This window comes from Equus asinus, chromosome 4 (genome assembly GCF_041296235.1).
Source record: "Equus asinus isolate D_3611 breed Donkey chromosome 4, EquAss-T2T_v2, whole genome shotgun sequence".
NCBI lineage: Eukaryota > Metazoa > Chordata > Mammalia > Perissodactyla > Equidae > Equus > Equus asinus.
The window spans coordinates 79,765,971-79,788,852 of record NC_091793.1 but is presented as its reverse complement, the minus strand read 5'-3'; the positions used below and the strand labels follow the sequence as shown (position 1 = coordinate 79,788,852).

Below are 22,882 nucleotides of genomic sequence, written 5' to 3'. Positions count from 1 at the left end.
TTTGACCACATTCCAGCTTCTTTCTGGAAGGATACTAGCTTAGAGCAGATGTGTGTAACTTGAAGAAGACTGTCTGATAATGGAAGGCCGCCTACTAGGGAGTCAAATGGGGTGAGGTAAGACAACCAAGAGGGCCCGGGACATAGTGGGAATGCCGCAGGGTGGAGCTCTAGTTGGGGCAGGTCAGGTTACTCAGTGAAGCAATACACTGATCAGTAAGGAAGAGAAACTGTCCTCGTGGAAACGTGTGAGATAAGCACCAGAAGCCTCACAAGGCCTGAATCATACTGGTAGGTGGCAGTCACATTGAAGAAAGATTCAGTGACACTAGATTGCCAGTATTAGAAAGCCCTTGGAATACTAAACTGAAGCCCCTTCACTGCAGGTCTCAGAGGAGCCTTATCTTATTCACCAACTACCTCTCTTACCTTAATAAATTCTGAGTTTTTCAATACACAAGAATTTAACTAAGTATTAGGTGATCACTCAGGTGCAGGAGACTTCTGAGAGTGCAGGAGATGTGTGTACTGTTGTGGGTTTTTTGAAGGTAGGTGGTAACAGACAATTCTAGGCAGTCTAGCAAAGTGAAGTGAAAATTTTTTTCTTTCTTTCTTCACCACTTTTCACCTATCATCCTCATTTTTGATCCTTTTCCAATCCTGAGCAAATGTTTATTGAAGTGGATTGTGGTGTTCCCTTTTATAAAATAAGCATTGTTGGATATCTGGAATCTTGTCCAAAAGCACCACCACTACTAAGGACCCAATTCCTCATCAGAATGAATAGAATTTTTCCTTTGAAAATTAAATCTTGTTGTTTTGTTTTGTTTAGATTCTGGCCGTTGATTTTGCAGGATTCTGGATAGGGACTTGAGCCATGAGAGCTTAATACAAAAGTTAACTGGGGCTTATGACATACTGGATAAACAGAGTCTGGGACAGATTTTCCTAATACATGTTTGCCCTTTCTATTACACCAGCTGCCCCGGGAACTCCACTCTCTCCCGGTTGTCGCTCTTGCATGTTTCTTCCTTCTTCTCTTTTCACCTCACTTCTGCAGCTGCAGTTACCACCTGCGAGTTTTAATTGACAGTTTTACATAGAAACCTCCCTTTGGCCAGTTGAGCCGCCATGATGCTGACATCACTCTCCAAGATCTGGAAGTTAAATCTTATCCTTTTCCACAAATATATTGACACATTCCATCAGTACAGGAATATACACAAAAGTAAAACTGGTGCATTTTGTATGGGAACCACCATTTTGGATTACACCATTTCTCCCTGGGTTATGTACTGGAGATCAAAAAACAATCAAATGGTGAGTTTAATATGCTACTTCATAAATCTTGTGTTTCAGAATTTGAGTGTCTTGTGTTCAAAATTCAAGCTTGTTAGAGAATTAAACTGCCCAAGAGATGCATTTACTTTACTCTTAGTATATATTAAGTTTCATATAGATATTCTTAACTGGGATTACACAATCCAGTAGGCTGTCATAAATCCAAAGATAGTGTGTACTCAGAAGCCATAGACAATGAGGATTTAATTCCAGCACCCTACTGCCCTCTTATTACCTTGATATCTTTTCAGTTGACCTTCTTCTATTATTTAATTCCATTACACACCAGTAATTGCATTTATTGAAGCCAGTGTTTCTCGTTATAGGAAATGCTGATCGTAGTAAATTTCAACCATAGGGAGGGAAATGTCCTTTAATAAATAATTGAAAGACTTTTTCCTACTTTTCACAACTCAGTGCTACTCCTTCTGCCTTTTTGCCCAGAGTATTTTATAAATGGTAACTAAATTATGGCATCTAAAAAATCATCTCTTCAAGGAATCTCACAAGGTGTGCTACATAATAGCTTATTGCAACTAGGTTAAAAAGACCAGCTTTATCTCAAGAGGCTGACTGTGTTAAAGAAGAGTTTAATATATTCAGCTTTACTGTTGAGACGCCAAATGAGTTCTGACACCTCTGACGAGATGATTAAAGTTGGGATTTTTTCTTTTGACAGCATCAACAAAGAGAGCATCGTAGATGTAGAAGGTGTTGTGAGAAAAGTGAATCAGAAAATTGGAAGCTGTACACAGCAAGATGTGGAGTTACATGTTCAAAAGGTAACTTCTTTCAAAATACAACATTGTGTACAGAAGTAGATTTGAGTAGTTCTTGTAACTATTCATATCAAACCTATATGTTCTTAATAATTAGAGTTCATGTAAAATACTGAGATTTATAAATTGATTACTGAATCAATTCACTTTTGTTACATAACCAACCATCCCAATACTTAGTGACTTAAAAAACAAACATTTATTTGCTCACAATTCTGTGCATCAGGCAGTTAGAGTTGGCCCATCTGGGATGGCTCATCTGTTCCCTGTGACATCGGGCTCACTGATGTTTCTGGGACATCTCTCCCTCTGGCCTGTCCTCCTCCAGCAGCCTAGCCCAGGCTTGCTGTCATGGTGCCAGAAGGGTTAGGAAAGCAGCAAAAGAGGGAAGCCCTAAGTGCATGCACTTTTCAAGCTTCTGCTTGTGTCACCTTTGCTAAATATTCCTTTGGTCAAAGCAGGTCACATGGCAAAACTCAGATTTAAGGGATGGAGAAATAGATTCTACCCCTTGATAGGAAGAGGGCAACATCATTGAAAAAGAACCTATATACAGGAGCAGGAGGAATTATTGCAGCCGTTTTTTTAAACAATCTACCATAGTCACATAGGGAAAAATATAAAACACATCTAAAAAGTTTTGTTCACTATTATGAACCTATTTTGCTGTGAACTCTCCTCTGATGATGTACTTCTAAGGATTGATGAATTATACTAATTCTTAATCATTACATTTCCTTATAATCATATTTCTGATACTTTACGGTATTGAGAAGTCAAAAGAAACAACACTGTATTGGTGTTACATTCCAGCAATAATTTATTTTTGTATAAGATTTTTTTCTTCTTAGACATAAAAACTAGAAGTGCTCATTATCATTTACCATTAAAATACTCTAAGTGAATCAACACATATTTAGTACTGTTGAAATAACTGCAGTTTTGAACCTGCAGTTCTCAGATCCAGACCTAGTCTGTATTCACAATACGCATCATTCAGTTTCTCTTAAAGAGTAGTCCTTTCCCACCCTTAGCCTCGTGCATGTGTGTGTACAATAGAGCAGACAGATGCAGAAAGATAGACTCATACATAGACACTAATTTGGGAGTAAAGTTGTATTTAACTGGATCTGATTGTCATGGAACTCTTCAACACTTAGAAAATCTTGTATTTTTTACTGACCGAACTTGCCAATTATTTTGTTCTCTTTTTGTATCTCTCATTTCAAACCAACTCCAACAGGAAGTCTGTAACCTAGTAAAAGCAAACCAACCTAAGGGTATGCTGACCAAGAAAAAACAACCCCCTATTTTCCAAGTAACATATCTTTCTCAATACTTTAATAAATAAAATTTTAGTGACTAGAGCAAGTGAGTGTACTTCTAAAATATTCTAATTATGTAGCATTCAGTACAACCTTAACAAATGTTAATAATAAATATAAAGCCTAAAGAGCTTACAGATGAATTTTGCCTTAATAAAATAATTGTAAAATATCTCAAAAAGCATAAAGTATTGTATACTAAATAGAATCTTAGAATAAGCAGTGATTCTCTCTTCTCGTTTCCTTATTACTTGCCCAGCAGTGACTGAGTATATACTTTGCGCCCAAGCACTATGTAAGGTTCTGGGGATGGAAGTGCTTACAACCTAGCGAAAGAGATGGTGAACTTCTACTAGTTATAAAAATAGAAGAGGCAGCTGTCCGGTTCTCCAACTCCGCATTGGAGGTCAAAGGGAAGTCTACAACAGATAGAGGATGGTGACAGAGAATTCTCTTTTACTATGAGGAGGACTGGAGTATCTTCCCAACACTTTGTCTCGGAAGGTCTGAGCTGAATGCTACATGTGATGTACCAATTGGAAGAATACCATTTCCTTTCCTGAATTAACTAAATAAGATCTATTTCCCTTTTGTGCAGGTTTTCCAGGTATAGTTGGGAATAACTAATAAGGTAACATGTTTTTTAAGGATAGTCAAAAAACCCTACTCATTCTTTATGACCTACCTGCCTTTTAGCACTAAAATGTGCAATTAGGGTGAGTGAATATTGAGGGATTTTAACACATAAAGGAACACCCTCTATGGCAGCTCCCAACCAGGAGAGCAGCAGGAAATGAGAGATAACATGTTTGATGAAAGAAGGCAGTGAAGGGCTATTGGATGAAGAACGAGCAAAGGAAGGAGAAGTACAGCAGAGTTCGGCTGACTTTGGTCCTAGTGGTAGAAATGGCTAAATGCTGTTAACAATAAATAACAACTCATTTGTGAGTGGCCCCTTCACGTGAGCAAGCAAAGTGTTTTCGCATTTGTTACTCCTTTTGATTCTTACCACAGACTTTACAGCGTAGAATATTGAAGCTCTGAGGTTAAGCGATTTGCCTAACAACAGCTTTTATGTAACAAAGTAAGGCCTTAAGCCCAGACCCCTCAACTCCAGTTATTACTTATTTATCACATTGGTATGCACCTTAGAGTTTACAAAATATTTGTATATATGCTATCTCATTTGACTGTTCCAACAGCCCACGTAGATAGGCAAGAAATATTATTATCCCCATTTTATAGGTAAAAAAAATGTGCCATCTTGTTTAATTTTAGCAAGTAGTTTCAGTCAAAGATGTATGCAAACATTGCTTCATGTTTAAGTCAACTGCAGATTGTTTTTTTAAGCAAAAGATAACAGATTTTGTGTGCTTCATGATATTTTTGGTAATCTCTCACTTTCAGATTTATGTGATCAGTTTAGCTGAACCCCGCTTGCCCCTGCAGCTGGATGATGCTGTTCGGCCTGAGGTGGAAGGAGAAGAGGTAGAAATTACACTTTTGAAATACTGTGCTTCCTCTCTATGCTTAGTTTGCAAAACTTTGACGCCCTACTTTTGTATGAAGGACATGATTTGTGAATTGATGTGAGCTTTATTTTTATTTAAATTTACTCTTATATCAACAATTCTCAAACTTTTTGGTCTCAGGATCCCTTTATACTCTTAAGAATAATTGACCCTACAGGCTTTTGTTTTCGTAGTAGGTCTATCAATCAATATTTACAGTATTAGAAGTAAAACAGAATATTTTAATATTTATTAATTTATTTAAAATAATATAAATATATTATGTGCTTTATATTCTTATATCAATAATAAAAATAATAAATAACATTTTATGAAAAATATTTTCAAAAACAAAAAATAATTTAGTGTCAGGAGTAACACTATTACATCTACAAATCTTTGTAATGTCCAGCTTAGTAGACCACATTTAGATTCTCATATCTGCCTCTGCATTCATTCTGTGTGATAGCACACATCAGGAAGCCTTTGGAAAACTCCTCAGTACAGTCAGGAGAAAATGAAAGTGAAAAGATTTTATTATAAAAAATAGGTTTCACTTCATGGACTCCTTGAAAGGGTCTCGGGGACCTTCAGTGGTGCCCAGAATGTACTTTGAGAACCACTACTCCATGTCAGCTTTTATCTGTTCCTTCAATCTTTAGCAGGTAAAATCAGGAATCTGTGAACGTACAGGTGGTTAATTCTTCTGATGTCCCAATAATGAGGCAAACTTTTTGGGGGTGGGAGATGGAAAGAAAGCATTAACTTCTGTTCATTCTCATTTCTCTTTTTTCTGCCTCTCTCTTTAACAGTAACTTCTCTCTGCCTGCTGCTTGTCTCTTGGATCCCTGATTTTGGGGCATAATATTAACACACATAAACACACCATTCTCACTTAAAAGTAAACATGGCTTCTAAAAGTGTTTTTTGTGTTCTTAAAAAAATTGGTAATCTTTGTTTTCATCTTTTTTTTAGGAAGGAAGAGCTACTGTTAACCAGGATACAAGATTAGACAACAGAGTCATTGATCTTAGGGTATGCCTCATTTATTTAAGTGATGCGATTGTGCCAAAATCAAGGCAGGCAGGGATACAATACCGGTCTCAGGCTTACAAAACTAACTGGCATCTGTCTCTATGTAACTATGCTGATACAAGAAACAGTTTCTCTTTCTGACTGACCCCTCCCCTAAAAAGAATTGCAGGCAACAAGGACAGTGTAATAATAGTTCACAAGATACTGACTTGGTTGGTTTTAAAATGACAAAGGATCATAAAGCCAATAAATGGGCTTGCTTCCAGGTGACACTCGTTTTAGACAAGTTAGTCAGCAAGTGGAAGCATATCCATTAATATCACTACAAAATTGTGAAAGAAATTATGTGCACATGTTAGAATGACTAGGTGGAGATAGTAATTAATGCCTCAATCCTTTGAATTTGATCTGAGCGCAGAATTAACAAAGAAGGAGTTGGCCTTGGTGGTTTACATAGTAATCTCATAGGTCTTCTGTTTCCCTTTCTGGTTTGGTTGCAAGTGAAAGAGTTCAGTGGTTTCATCATTGTAGTAAAACCAGTGTCATCTTTCTTTCTTAATGTTCTTACCACATCTTCCTCCGTTTCCCCTGATTATTTGCTTTATGTCTGCTTTTACCTTTTCCATTTTAATTTGCAGCATATAGAAAAGGCTAACAGTCATCAAAAGTCCTCTTAATACTGCCTAGAAACCTCAGGTTTTTCATAATTTTGTCCTCAGTTGTTAGACATCATACTGTATTTGCCCATGCTGTTTGTTCACACAGGTTGTTGGTTGTGCCTCTAGAATTTGGCCCAAAGAGTATTTTTCTTTGGCCCACATCATTTTTTCTTTTAATTTAAATTCATTGCCACTATTGAAAAATTGAGGTTTTCACATTAAATCTAGAGATGGCTTTTCTTAAAAAGTTGAAGGTGAATCCGGCAATACTGGACCCACATGGCAACAACAGCCAGCACTCTAGATGGGGCATTGTGTCCTCTACTATGCCCTGTACCACCCAGGAAGTATCATTTATTTATTTCATTTATGTTATTTCTCTGGCCCTTGTAAGCATTCACATTTTTTTTTAAAGATTTTATTTTTCCTTTTTCTCCCCAAAGCCCCCCAGTACATAGTTGTATATTTTTAGTTGTGGGTCCTTCTAGTTTTGGCACGTGGGACACCACCTCAGCATGGCTTGATGAGCGGTGCCATGTCTGCACCCAGGATCCGAACCAGCGAAACCCTGGGCCGCCGAAGTGGAGCGTAGGAACTTAACCACTCGGCCACGGGGCTGGCCCTGCGTTCACATTTTTAACCCCTACTTTGACTTTACATTTTGGGAAGCATTGTGTACATTAGTAACGTGAAATCTTTTTAGCACCTTAGCTTATGTCTGAACTACTATCTAATTTAAAGCCAGTTCTTTCATAGACTCTCAGCTTAATAAAGGCAGGAGTTGGAGAGGTTGGAGATAAATGGCAAAATTGCCCTTCTCCTTCTATAATGTGGAAAATTCTAAGATATATCCTTACACTAATTGTCATGTAGCCTAACTTTTCTCTTATATAATGAATTATGTTCTCTATGAACTTTCCAGGCAGGTGGACTGATTAGAAAATATTCCACTTCAGTTAATGTATCAAATTGACTTAATTAGATTTTATTATTGTCTTATAGACATCAACTAGTCAGGCGGTCTTCCGTCTCCAGTCTGGCATCTGCCATCTTTTCCGAGAAACTTTAATTAACAAGGGTTTTGTGGAGATCCAAACTCCTAAAATTATCTCAGGTATGCTTTAAGATATTTCTCTTAATATTTAAAAATAGATTTGCTTTTCCTCAAGTTGCCTAATATTAGTTTTTTAAACTTTAGAATCCCAAGTGTCCCTTAAGAGTAATTGGCATGAGACTATTTATTTCGAAAACTCTGCTATATTGCAGCAGTCACATATCGCTAACATCAGTAATACTACATCCCCTTATTTCAGGAATCCTTATGCAACAATGATTATAAAATGAGTCTAACACGAAGCAAGATTGTTGTTAGTTAAGTTGTACCAGACACTACTTTCATTATGTAGGTTTCTTTCTAAATTGGTATTGCAATTTTGCTTTGTATAAACTGCATTGTAAAATTACTAAATACTATAGCTGGAAAAATCTCATTACTTATTATTATATGAGAACCTTATCTTAATTGTTTTACCCTTTTTAGAGTTGCTTAAATAACACTAAACAACATGTTATGAATGGCATTTAGTTATAAATAAGAAATTGAATATTGCATTCTTGATAATTAGACACATTACTAAGTACATATTTTTTCGTTTTTAAAAAAAATTTTACAATCGCAAGTTAGCTTTAATAGATTTGAAATTGATGCAGAAGGGTAGCATATGTATCCAAAGAAGTAAAATGAAGGTATAGACAAAGAAGCAAATCTGCCCTAAATATAAATTATTTAGAATCAGGTATAAGACTATCAGGTACAGACTGTGGTTTCTCTGCAATTCTTGATTTTTCTGTTTTTCTTTTTTAAGTGAAGTACTTGAATCAAAAGTATAAATGTTTTTACTAGAAGTTTGCATTGATAAGCTTATAATTGATAATAACATAAATGTTTACATTTCAGCCGCCAGTGAAGGAGGAGCCAATGTATTTACTGTGTCATATTTTAAAAATAATGCATACCTGGCTCAGTCCCCACAGCTGTACAAACAAATGTGTATTTGTGCTGATTTTGAGAAGGTTTTCTGCATTGGACCAGGTAAGGTTTTAGCAATTATGGTTTTCTCAAGATTCATTAATTGTACCATAGTTGTGGATTTAGAAACACATTTTACATACAGACATTTTGAAAGCTTAAATCCGTTTATATGCGGACTACATAAACACCAGACCTTGAGGTAAAAATGACAGTGTGCTTGGGTAGACATTTCCAAAAAAAGAAAATTGTCTGCTCAATAGTTCTTTAAACAGTTGAGCATCATTCATGTGAATAGAATCATAAGCATTGTATATTCCTACAGAAGAAGGCTGAAGAAAATTTTTATGTTGGGAGCATCTCATTTTAAAAATGTGTGCTTTGAAAATATACACCCTCTGAAATATATTTAAGTATGTTATTTATTATTCTTAAGTGTGATTAGAACAGAATTAGCTATCATTTGGACTGTCATTTTAAGAGAACATGTCATGTTCTCTGTAAACACTAAACACTAAAGAACAAGTGGTTACAATCTTCCAAATAATATATTTTGTTCTCCTATTTTAAGTTTACCAAGGTACCTCTGTATACTGTGCTACCAATTTTATTCCAAACCTATTGTTTTATTATTTCTATTTGCGCTGTCCTTAGTATTGATAATACGCTAAAGTCTGTTAGAAATTACTAACAAATGTCTGATATTTAATAGATTGTGTTAGCGTGGTTTTTAAGATGTATTTGCTAAGTTAATCACAAACTCATCATGTGGCAAAATTTTTCATGAGGCTAATTATAAGCAAAAACCAGCTTATAGTTCATTATGTAAAACTTACCAAGTTATTTTATATAAGTTTTTTGATAGCTTAATAAAATTAAATACCCGCTAATAGAGAAACTGGCAAGATCCTTAAGTGTCTTGATTTTCAACCAATTATTTGTTGAACACCTGCTGCATATATAGCCTTGCACTAGGTACCATGTACATAGAAGAATCAACCAGCACTTCTCAAATGTTAACGTGCACACAAATCACCTGGGGTCTTGTTAAAGTGCAGATTCTGACCAGTACATATAAGGTGAGGCTTGAGATTCTGCAGTTCTCACAAGCTCCCAGGTACTGCTGATGCTCCTAATTTGCAGACCATGCTTTGAGTGACAAGGGAATAAACATTGTCCCTGATCCCAGAAGAGAATAAGACATGCATACCTATAGCAGTCACAGGGACTAATCAACTGATTTTCACAATAAATAACCAGATTGTGCTGTACAATCAGCAGGTTGGTGTTAATTATGTAGTATAGATAGTGTAAAAACAAGAGTTTGCTGGAGTCACCATATAAGAAAACTCAAACTGAAAGGGGCTTTAAGGACAGAGTGGGAGATATAGACAATGGAGGTGGCATTCTAGTCAGAGGAAGCAGGATAAGTAAATGGCATGGAGAAAATAAAAGTAAGACTAGTTAGTGTTAAGAAATGGGAAATGTAGGGTAGGATTAAATTATGGAAGCAATAAAGGTTTTAGACTTTTGTCATTTTATGTCTTATTACAGTAGTCATTTGGGAACCATTGTAAGTTAGTGAGCAAGGATGTGTTATAAGAATATTACTCTTGCAGTGGTGTGAAAGATGGAGCAGAGCTAGTGTCAGGAAGACTGGAAAGGAGGAAAGTGCAGTGAGAATAATAAGAGCTGGACTGAGGTGATGGCTGGTTTATGTATAATGTTACTTCATTTGTACAGATTTCATTTAGCTTGAGTCAAGTTTTAATAAAATTGAGAGGAACTCACTATATTGAATCTATTTTTAATTATTGAGAAGGCACTTCGGGATCTTGAATTCCCTTGGGGTTCTTGTGAGCCTCGTGTATTAATTTACATTTGTTACAGCTTTTACTACATGACTATAGGAGTTTGCTGTCCAAGAGAATGTTGAAACAGATGGCTTATCAAAGGTCTTTCCAACCCATTAATGGTAATGAAAATAGTACCATTTGAGTACTTGTAAATGGAATTTTGTATTTAAATCCCAATTTCTCCAAAATTTAAAACACCATTTACTATGTATTTCTTTTATTAATGTTACAGTATTCAGAGCTGAAGACTCTAATACCCACAGACATCTAACTGAATTTGTTGGTTTGGACATTGAAATGGCTTTCAGTTACCATTACCATGAAGTTGTGGAAGAAATTGCTGACACTTTAGTACAAATATTCAAAGGACTTCAAGAAAGGTAAAAAAAAAATATTTTATATACCTAGTTTCAAATCAGTTTGGGCACTTCAAAATAAAGCAATTCTTGAAATGTAAAACTAGTTTTTATTGAATATATGTATGTCTATTGAATACATGTGTGTGTATATATATGTATGTATGTGTGTGTATATATATATATATATATATATATATATATATAAAGACTTGCCGGTTAAATTATCAGTCACTTAGTGAAAAAATCCACACGTAAAATAGTACTTCTGGATTCAAGTCAATTGGGGTTTCAGCTAGGGAAGTTTACCAGACTGTGAACAACCTAACCATATTTGTTTTTCCTTTATACTGACAACCTGAACATCTCAAGAAACAGTGCCTATGTTATTTTTATAACAATTTATTATTTGGGAGGTAGTATGGGGTAGTGGTTAAGAGCTTGGATTCAGCTAGATCCAGGTAGCCTGAGTTCAAATCCCAGCTCTGCTACATATCTGTGTGGGCCTTGTGCGAGTTATTTAACTCTGTGCCTCAGATTTCTTCAGCTATAGTAAGTGAAGACAATAGACCTCAGAAGTTAAAAGTCCCTTCGGTCTACTAGTTTCTAATCTTACCGAATTTCTCTGTGTAAACTAAGCCTGTGTCAGGAATGGTTAATTCTTACATCAGTTTTTATTTACACTGAGTGCCCAGTAAAGGCTCGAAACTAGTACACTGAAGTGACTTTTGACTTATATGGGCTTGGTAAATTGACATCATTGACAGAAAATTATTAGACATGTTTTGGATGGTCAGAAAATTGAATTATGTAAAATGTTCACTTTAGGTACACCCTCTAAACTGGCAAACAGCTTCTCCCTTAAGGGTCATTGAAGTTTACTTGTGACGATGTTTAATATAGAGAAAATAGGGAAAGAAAATGGAAAGCAAGTTTAGTAGAATCAAGAGAGGCTTTTTTTCCCTTTCTCCATTCTTATGACAGTACTTCAAGTAGTAAGTAGGCTATAATAGACTTAACTATTAATTGACGTATTTGGATATGCTTCATTGATACATAAAGAGTTCAGAAATATTAATCTTATTTACTTCATTGCAAGTTTAATGAGTAATTTCAAGAACACAGAAATTAATCATTGATCTTATAAAGATAAGATATTTTCCAGGCATTCTCTGCATTGCATTGTACCTTTAATACCAGTTAATTTGATAACTTGTTAATTGACAGCCTTTTTTTTTGAACTTTTGTCCTCTGAAACATTTCAATACAGTTTTAATTTTAAACAACTTTCATTCAGATAGTATATGTAACAGTTAATGTTTCCTTATAAAACAGAATATCCTTTGAAACTACAATGAAGGAACAGAACTTTTCTCATTTCCTTTTCACATTTATAATTAAAGAAAATTTCTGAAACCCATTTATTTTAGATACTGATATCTTTTCTTTTTAATACTGGAATGTGAAATTTTCACTTTGGTCTTGGTAACAACAGACCAATCATGAATCGGGCCCTTGGGATTAATCAGATCTCTCCTTAGCAAATTAGAGACCCAGACACTATTATCACTGGACCTTTTAAAGCCTTCTTTCTATACTCTATGAGTCACTTCAGTTGTAAATTGGGTTCCCTGGCTTATGTCATATCCCTCTCACGTTATCATTAGTACTTATCTCTCATAGAAGAAAAATACACAAACATATTTTAAAATATTGATAGTCATATTTTGGTATTATCATTGATAGACATGAATGGAGGTTAATATCCAAAGCAAAGAAAAGCAATTTAAAAATCAATTATTTGGGGGCCAGCCCTGAAGCCGAGTGGTTAAGTTCGTGCGCTACACTTCGGTGGCCCTGGGTTTCGCCCCTTTGGATCCTGGGCACAGACATGGCACCGCTCATCAAGCCTTGCTGGGGCAGCGTCCCACATAGCAGAGCTAGAAGGACCTACAACTGGAATATATACAACTGTGTACTGGGGGGTGCTTTGGAGAGAAGAAAGAAGAAGAAAAAAAAAGATTGGCAACAGATGTTAGCTCAGGTGCCAATCTTTAAAAGGAAAAAAAATCAATTATTGAGGTCTTCTTAACCCTTCTTATGTGAATATTTGAATAAATCAATGACTTAGCTTTATTGCTCCCATGAAAGTCTTTAAGACTAAACAGGAAGTGATATTGTTTTAATTTCTACTGTTTTCATAGAATATAAACATACTTTTTTCAATGCTATTAATAATGGAAAGTTTCAAAACACATACAAAAGTAGGGAGATTAGCCTAATGAACTGTTATGTACTCATCACCCAGTTTCAGTCAGACAAAACCCATGGCCAGTTTTGTTTTACCCATTTCTCCCACCCCCTTATTATTTTGAAGCAAATTCCAGCTATGATTTCATCCATAAATACTTTAGCAAAAATATTCTTTTTTAATCTTCATAAAATATCATCCTCCATAGCAACAGTTCAATGCAGTAAACATTTATCTTGTGCCTACTGTTGAGAGGTTAGACACTATACTGTAGTGATTATTAAAATGGGAAAGAAATTGGTACTCTCCTAAACAACCTTACAGTATAATGAGAATGGGGAAAGATAAGTATTCATTCATTTGGTCTTCGTTGATGATAGATAAGTGTTGTTAAAGGGTTAAAAAGTCAATTTTCTTTTTTTTTTTTTTTTTTTGCTGAGGAAGATTCACCCTGAGCTAACATCTTTTGCCAACCTTGCTTTCTTTTTTTTTTCCCCTCCCTAAAGCCCCAGTACAAAGTTGTATATTCTAGTTGTAAGTCCTTCTAGTTCTTCTATGTGAGCCACCACCACAGCTTGGCTATTGACAGATGAGTGGTGTGGTTCCACACCCAGGAACAGAACCTGGGCTGCCAAAGCAGAGCGCACCAAACTTTAACCATACGGCCATCAGGGCTGGCTCCAAATTTTTTCTAATGCCTCATAAAATGGGTCTTTTATGTTTCTAACAATGTTAGCTGCTATGAGTTACAAAGTTTTTAATCCTTTAATACCACAGTGGTGACTAACAACAGGAGACTGAGAAGTGGTGTTTAATATTTTAAGTATTTAAATTCTTTAACTAAATTTCTTGATAATACTTTGTCCTGGTTCCTGGTACATACACTAATTCAAAGAATGATTTTCTGTGCCATAGATAGGTACTTTTTCTTTGCTGTTGATAATACTACTGAAGAGCCAAAACGGCCCTGAGGCAATTTCTGCACTGAGGCTGATTTTACACAAAAGAGCTTTATTCTAAAAGCATTTCCTTTTGAGTTATCTCTGAATTTCAAATTGTATTCAGTGGAACACCTAGAACTGATAGTATATACAGTTGGCTCTTGGGTCCGTTTCAGCCAGCCACGTGGGAACAGGCTCCCGAGACAGCTGGGAGGGTCTGTGGGGCTGCGTTGTTCAGCTGGAGAGGGCACTTAGCTAACCGTTGAGCTTTCACGCCTGAACCTCTTCATCATTACACATATAGTGACTCCTGTGAAATGTTAAAGATGTTTTCTTTGTTAAAAAAAAAAAAGTGTATCAAGTGTGTGGAAGAATAAAGCTGTATGCTCCTTATTTCACCAGTTTTAATAGAATTTTTTTTAAAAATTGGTTTTTATACATTGCTACAGTGACCTCTTGTGGGGAAAACATTTATCTCACACATTTTTATTAACTGAATCATTGTACAAATAGGTTTCAAACTGAAATTCAGACGGTGAATAAACAATTCCCATGTGAGCCCTTCAAATTTTTGGAGCCAACTTTAAGACTAGAGTACTGCGAAGCACTGGCTATGCTGAGGGAAGCTGGGATCGAAATGGGAGATGAAGAAGATCTGAGGTTTGTCTTTGTGATTTTTAAAACTTGAATGATTGGGGCTGGCCCCGTGGCCGAGTGGTTAAGTTCGCGCGCTCCGCTGCAGGCGGCCCAGTGTTTCGTTAGTTCGAATCCTGGGCGCGGACATGGCACTGCTCATCAGACCACGCTAAGGCAGCGTCCCACATGCCACAACTAGAAGAACCCACAACGAAGAATACACAACTATGTACCGGGGGGCTTTGGGGAGAAAAAGGAAAAAAAAAAAAAAAAAAACTTGAATGATTATGTTTCAGGTATGAAAGATTGAATATGTTAATGAATGGTGATTTTTTTTACCCAGTTGATAGACTTCGGTTTATTAACTTTGCATATAGTATGCTGCTGTTTTGTTTAATGTGTGATCTGAAATAAAATGTTGGGTTTAATGCAGTTCGCCTAAGCTTCAATAGTTTTATTTATAAACACCATTTTTTGTTTTCCCCCCTCATATTTGTAATACTTTAAAGAACATAGGGACTTTTGTCTGTGATTTTATCATCTCATGTGTAACCTCTATTTCTAAATCAGTGTGTTAGACAGGATAGATAGCAGTCTAAATCCATCCCCACATAGAATTAGGGCATACAATGGTTAAGATCGCCAAAAGTTCTGTAAATCACTGTTCTTTATTTGATATCCAGTATTATCTAAATTCAGGTCATACAACTTATAATTTTGAAACAAATTACTATGTAGTTTAATAAAGATTGGAAATTACTGTCTACTTACATGTTATTGAAAGGTTCTTAAGTTAAGATATTTAAGTTATCACAGTAATTCACATGAATGTAGGAGGGAACGGATGATTATTGTCATTTCCTAGGTTTTATTTTTTTAAACATATTTTACTCAAAACGCTTTATTTTTGTGTAACAAAAATATATAGATACATGTATATGGTTTTAAACATCCCCTGCATTGCTAGATGACATTTTAAGGCAAATTGTAAATTCTTTGGACAATATTTTCTTAAGTATTTTGGAAATTGTTCTTAAATAGGATAGTAGCTAAAGTAGCAACCTCTTAGGTATAGAAATTTAATTGGTTTATATAAACACTTGTATTTAAAGACTTGGAAATACTGATTTTTGTTTTTATAAACCTTTGATAAAAATTAAAAAGGAGAGACCATTTTGAAGCAGAACCATTTAATGGCAAGAATAGCCTATGTTGGTATGGTGAACTTTTATTGTATGTAATTTAGGAAATTATTTCATCCGTATCATTTCTGAATCATTGAATTGCTAAATTGTGTTTTTGGTTTTATTTATATATTGTTGAGCAGCATCTACTAAATGCTAAGTCGCTGTACCAGGTGCATTCATAAGTGGTTCCCAGTAGTGTTTACCTTTTAAAAAAGCAGCAGGATAGATAACTGTATTTTGGCCAAATTTTTTATCCTTTGAGAACTTCAAATAGAAAAGGTGCCTTATTAACTTATAACTCTTTTAAGTTACTATTTGATCTTCAAACACCTGATTTCATGTTTCTTTTTCAGTACACCAAATGAAAAACTGTTGGGTCGTTTGGTAAAGGAAAAGGTAGGATTCTTCTACATGCTGCATTTCTTTTTCTAAATCTGAAACATATCCTGGTACTAAAGAACAGTTGCAGAGGGCACTAATCTTCCTAGAATGGTATGATTCCAGAATAAATAAAAACCAAGGGGGGCAGTTTTTTTAATTTTTGGAAAAATAAAAAATCTCCAGACAGGCTTTGCCCAGATGGCTTGATTAGCTCAATATTTGATTTTTGTATGGTTATATCACTAAAAGTGGTATGTATGTCAGATTGTCAGATTAGTTGGAAAAGACCTCATGATGTTTTGAAATTATTTAGAAATGGTCTTCCCTGAGTGCCCCTGCTGATTCATGGGACTGGAAGGTAATGAGTTTCCTTTCCACCTCTTAAGTAAAAGCTACTTTCCTATCTCATTTTCTAAAACTCCAGATAAGATAAAAGCTAAACTTAGTGTTGTCTTTAAAGAAATAAAGAGAATTCTGTTATGAAATGAAAACAGACCCTGAGCTCCTCCTGCTGGTTGCACTCAAAAGTGTTAAACTGACTGGGGAACTATTTCTGAAACTGCACTGAGTTTATACCTTTAAAATGCTGTTTCAGCAGAGCCAATTCCAGTTTGTCAGCTCTGTTGACATTCCCTCTGCACTCTAGTTTTAGCAAAAATGTTTAACGTCAAAACAGTTGAAATGTGATTGGTTTCTTTTTAATTAAATCCATAGTAAATACTCTTTCTAACAAAAATTTGTAATTGCATGTTAATGTTATTTCTTTCGAGTGTAGTTTTCATTTGAAGAAAACTACCAAATTTCTTTTAGATATTTAAATGGAGTTTTAAATTATTGGGAAAAGAATCAAGATTTTTTTGAAGATCAATATTGTAGAAGATGTCAGTTTTTTCCAAAATAATTTATAGATTTAATAATTTATAGATTTTGTAAAACCCAAAGAGGTTTGGGATAATTTAACAAAAACAATTATAAAATGGATCTGAAAGCCTAAATGAGCTAAAATAGCAAAAGGAAAAAAAATGAAAATCAAATAAGTTTACCGCAGTCTTATTTTTGATGAGGGAGAAATTGGAAAGAAAGCACATGTTCATAAAATGAATGAATATTTGAACTATGATTGCATAGTCAGCAGGTTCCAAAAATTAAGTATTGGAAGAATTTATAACATCATGGCAAAATACTACAGGATACAGATGTTACTTGAAAGAAGAATACTTACTGTATATTCAGTGTAATTACAGTAATTTTGAAGAACAAAACATAAAAAATAAGACAGTTAATTAAAAAGAAGGCTAACATTTTGGTACTTTTATTAAATTTCTTAAAACTCTATTTTAATGATATTTATTCTTTTTATAGTATGATACAGATTTTTATATTCTTGATAAATATCCATTGGCTGTAAGACCTTTCTATACCATGCCTGACCCAAGGAATCCTGTAAGTAATTTGATTTTAAATAACCTGTTTTGGGGAAGAAGGAAAACTTTATTGTCACTGTGTCAAATTGTACAATGGGAATAATGGTTTCATTAGTAATTTCCAGTTTTGATGGACACATTGTTATATTTATTACTAACTGGTTTCTGCCAATTCAGGTCAAAATGATACTGTGAAATTTGAATATTCTAGCAAATTAGTCCCAATATTAAAAATCATTATCAGTTGCCATTTTTTAAAGATTTATAAGGAAGAAATACCATATAAATATAATAAATAGTACTACTAGCTTTGCAGACTTCAGCAAATCATCTTCTCATTGACCTGGAACTAATAATTCACATTCTGTCTTGAGTTAATGGAAATAATGTCTTGTGGGCTGTTACCGGTTTCCGTTGCATGGTTCCCAGACTCCAGTGTGCATGACAATCACTTGGAGAACTCCTTAAAACAGATCCCTGGGCCCCATCACCACACATTCTGATTAGTTGGTATGGGGTGGGGCTTCATAATTTGCATTTCTCACGAGTTACCCAGTATACTGAGGCTACTGGTCCAGGAATCACACTGTGAGAACCATTTAATTTAGGGAAAGTAAGTTAAAACCTAATAGGGAATAGGTTAAGCTATGATAAGTTGATGTGCAATTAACTTTCCTTAAAATAAAAAAGGAATTTTAAAAATTAAAAAGACTAACACCTGTCGATAATCTGAAGTTCCAAAAGTGACCCCCAAATCATATCACACTTAAAAACATTTCATATGATAAAGGAAATAACAGTCCATACTACATCTTAAAAGTTGGATATGGTGCTCTGCTTTGTTATTGAAAGGGATGGGAGAAAATCTGATAGAGGCAAATAAAAAGTTATTATTCAACCCTCACTAGTTTAATTCTGCTTTAGAGAAACAAATTAAGTTCACTGGAGCAGGTTGCAACATTAATTATAGGAAAAAATGGACTTGGTCTTCATGCAACAGAGATTTTTTTTCCCCACAAAAGTGTAGTGGAAATAGTATGATAGCCACTTGAAGAGTGGTATTTTCTTGTTTGTTTTTCTTGCAGAAACAGTCTAACTCTTATGATATGTTTATGAGAGGAGAAGAAATACTGTCAGGAGCTCAAAGAATACATGATCCTCAGCTGCTAACAGAGAGAGCCTTACATCATGGAATTGGTAAACAACTTAAATATGTTTAGGAGGGTAATGAATATTCTGAAAACAGTACATTTTAAATAGTTTAAAGACGTCTCAGAAACACAGTCATTTGTTTTAATATTCATTGAACAATAATTGCTTTCCTACTTTTTTTAAGCTAAATAAGGTAATAAATTGTTTGTTTTTTTGTAGATCTGGAGAAAATTAAGGCATACATTGATTCCTTCCGCTTTGGAGCCCCTCCTCATGCTGGTGGAGGCATTGGTAATATTCCTTTAATATTATGACAATAATATTTCCAACCCAGATTTCGTTTGGCAAAGTGTTCATTCAATTTTAAGTAAATTTCCTCAGCATTAGACTCCAAAAAGTAAATTGTGTTTATTGTTATTGCTTACAAATAAGTCCGTAAGTGCTAAGTGTAATACAAATTTGAATTATAAGAATTTTTTAAAGTGAGATTTGATTTCCAAGGAAGAAAATGAAGAGCTAACTTGTGTGTTCTGAAATATTTTAGTAAAGTTCTAGCTATTCTTTTTCTCCTAAGAGTTTAGAAGCAAAATGTCTCATATATTAAGTATCCTGTTTTCTCTTGCATCCACAAGTTCATTCAGATTAGCCCAAATTAATGCTTTCCCTTGAGTCAGCACAGACTGCTGCTCAGTGTTTTTGTTGAAATGTAACATTTCATTGACTTTTAGGGTGATTTCTCAAGTATATGTAAGATACTGCTTTGTGATTTAAAATGAGTAAATGTTTAACTGACTCAGCTTTTGGATGTCCATATCAAAGACTCTTAAAAAAAATTCTGAGGGGCTGGGTCCGTGGCCGAGGGAGTTCACGTACTCCGCTGCGGCGGCCCAGGGTTCGGATCCTGGGTGCGGACATGGCACCGCTCGTCAGGCCACGTTGAGGCGGCGTCCCACATCCCACAACTAGAAGGACCTGCAACTAAGATATACAGCTATGTGGCTGGGTGAGGGGAGGGTGGTTGGGGAGATAAAGCAGGAAAAAAAAAAAAAAGATTGGCAACAGTTGTTAGCCCATGTGCCAATCTTAAAAAAAAAAAAAAAAAGAATTCTGAATGTAAAGGTTTGTTGAAGCTTTTGTTTGGAGCTTTTTTTGTGAATAGGTAGTATACTTAGAAAATTTTCAAAATGAAAGGGTAGGGGCTGGCCCCATGGCCAAGTGGTTAAGTTCACACGCTCTGCTGCAGGCGGCCCAGTGTTTCGTTGGTTTGAATCCTGGGCATGGACATGGCACTGCTCATCAGACCATGCTGAGGCAGTGTCCCACACGTCACAACTAGAAGGACCCACAACGAAGAATATACAACTGTGTACTGGGGGGCTTTGGGGAGAAAAAAGGAAAAAAATTTAAAAATCTTTAAAAAAAAAAAAAAATGAAAGGGTATAGAGGAGTGTACATTCACTTCCTTACAGGAAAGTATTGTTTCTAGTTTTCTGTTTACCTTTGCAGGTAATCTTTGCATATGCAAAAATACATGCATTTTAAAATACATTTTTACACAATTGTAGCATACTATATCAACCGTGCAATACCTCACATTTTTCACTTATATTTTGTAACTCATTCTTTATCAATACTTAAAGAACTTTTTCATTCTTTTTTTATCACTACATAAAATCCATTGAAAGGGTACACTGTAATCTTGTTAACCAGCTTCCTGTAAATAGACATGTAGGTTGTTACCAGCTTTTTGTTATTACAAACAATGCTACATTGACTATATAGTTTGTTTTAATGGGAAATTTACAGCTTTTTTCTCTTATTCAGTAATGTGTATTTTGTATAATATTTTACAAATTTTTGTGACTGATAATGTAAATTTTAATCTTGTGAAGAAGGACACTTGAATGGTTATCAAAATACCACCTGTTTTTGACAATTAATGTTTGAGAGGAAGATGGGATGTGGTATGGTTTTTTTTTTTGATTAGTGTTAGATTACTATAATACAAGGTTCAATTTACATCTGCAGATGCTTTTTAGTAAGGAATAGCAATAAAAATGTTAATTCTCTCATTTATATTTTTGTTTTAGAAGTTAAATATATTCCTCTTAGTCCTCTACAACATTAGTGAAATAAATTGCACACAAAAAATTTCCTTTGCTAGTTCTGCTCTGTTAGTCTTCATTCTTGTCAGTACTATAATATTTAAGTCACATGTCAAAATCAGTCTCTTCTTCACTCAAAACATTGAGTACATGTACTCTAGAGTCTTTTATACTAGAACTACCTTGTTGCATGTCTATTGAATTACAGTAAATTTCTGGTACTTCCATTGATAAATTTCCATGAACAAGTTTATGGCTCTCATCTTATACTGATAGCCTGGGCCGCATAATTAAAATCTGGTCTCATTTGAAAACATATAGGCTTATAAAATGTTTTGTTTGTTTATATCATAAATTTCAGATGTTCATATAGATTTTTGTAGATCATATTTCACAGAATCCATACAACTTAAAGATATCTCACTTAGTCCCTCCCACATCAGCATCGTCTCTATTCTGAATTAGACCCAAATCATTCAATTTTAAATAAACTCAAAATAAGAGAAGTCATTTTCCTTCCTAACAAGGAAGAGTATTTTTCTGATCAGTGATATTATGTTGGTAGTTTTCCATAAGTAAGACTCTGAGAGGTTTTCAGAAAAAGAATTAATTTTTTTTTTTCGTTTTCCCCAGGGTTGGAACGAGTGACTATGCTGTTTTTGGGATTGCACAATGTCCGACAGACCTCAATGTTCCCCCGTGATCCCAAACGACTCACTCCTTAAAGAAAGCCGTACTTTTTATTCTTTCCAGTAACCTGCTATTGATCAGGCTGTACCTTAGGTACTTAAAATATGCAATAGAATAAATGTCTTATCTGAAGTGCCACAATTACTTTTGGATTAATTTAGTATAGGTTACTTTAAAAAAGATTTTTATAACTTTGGACATGCTTCATTAGAAAATGGTTGAACATTTTAATGAAAAATTCATATGGTTACATTAAAAATTCATTTTGCATTACTACAATAAATGTTAACAACTTTAAACAGTTAAGATTGTGTAAATCTTTTTCTTTTCTATATTACAGTGGCTACAATATTAATGTCTTAAATTTTGAATATTTGAGCTTATTTTTTTAAATTCTTACACTGAGATAAGAACAATGTAGGGAAGTATCTGAGATTTTAATGAATGTATAATTGGCATATCATGGAAAATTAGGCAGAAAGTATCAATTCTTAAAAGTTGTGCTGCCCAGAAATCATGTAAAGCAGGTGAGAATACTGGTTAGAAAGTATTCAATATAATATTGTATTAAATTGTTAAATTATAAAGCTGGATTTCAATAAAATTTTAAAACTAATTATAGTTGTCTTTGTGTTACTTCATGGCAGTCTGATTTTTTAACTAATTCTTGGCAGTTAGAATTTAGGAAAAGAAAAAATATACAACTGGTTTATGTAAATGCATAAAAACGAAACTGATTATTCATAACATGTATTCATATCAAGTGTAAGGATATGAGCTCTTAAAGCTGAAAGGTTGGGTTACTTAACAGTTTATTTCACATAGATTAAAAAATATTTCAGAATTTTGTTTCATTTTTAACTGGTACTGGTATTTAGTGAATGTCGCTAAAATATACTCCCATTTTCTCTACCAAAAACAAATTTCTATGTAAGAATTACAATTTGAAACACCTTCTCTCTAGATTATTAAATATGTTGATGCTAATGTTAATTTTACAGTGAGCCACACGTAATGAGCACGAACAAAATAATGTAATGCAGATATTTTCCTACAGGAAAAGAAAAAGTAATACAGAAAAATAGAAGGGGCAGAAAGGTAGGAGATTACCCCTGGACCATAGACATCTGCCCATTATTTTTGAAGGTTAATTTATTTCACCATCTAGATTATAAACTCTTTGAAAGTAGAGACTCAAGTTTTATATCTTTCTTCATATCCTACC

The 22,882-nt window shown here is 34.5% G+C and overlaps 1 protein-coding gene across 2 annotated transcripts in view; it reads left to right on the top strand.

The window, feature by feature from the left end:
• The window catches only part of DARS1 (aspartyl-tRNA synthetase 1), a 60,449-nt gene extending 38,176 nt beyond the window's left edge, over positions 1–22,273 (top strand). For both annotated transcript variants that reach the window (XM_014849527.3, XM_070507603.1), the window contains 12 exons: positions 2,020–2,122; positions 4,852–4,932; positions 5,931–5,990; positions 7,652–7,763; positions 8,607–8,741; positions 10,767–10,914; positions 14,596–14,742; positions 16,259–16,301; positions 17,649–17,729; positions 18,796–18,907; positions 19,082–19,153; positions 21,601–22,273. In XM_014849527.3, coding sequence (XP_014705013.1) covers positions 2,020–2,122; positions 4,852–4,932; positions 5,931–5,990; positions 7,652–7,763; positions 8,607–8,741; positions 10,767–10,914; positions 14,596–14,742; positions 16,259–16,301; positions 17,649–17,729; positions 18,796–18,907; positions 19,082–19,153; positions 21,601–21,692 — 1,186 coding nt within the window. In that variant the 3' untranslated portion in view covers positions 21,693–22,273. The remainder of the gene's footprint in view (positions 1–2,019; positions 2,123–4,851; positions 4,933–5,930; positions 5,991–7,651; positions 7,764–8,606; positions 8,742–10,766; positions 10,915–14,595; positions 14,743–16,258; positions 16,302–17,648; positions 17,730–18,795; positions 18,908–19,081; positions 19,154–21,600) is intronic.
• The last annotated feature ends 609 nt before the right edge of the window (positions 22,274–22,882 follow it).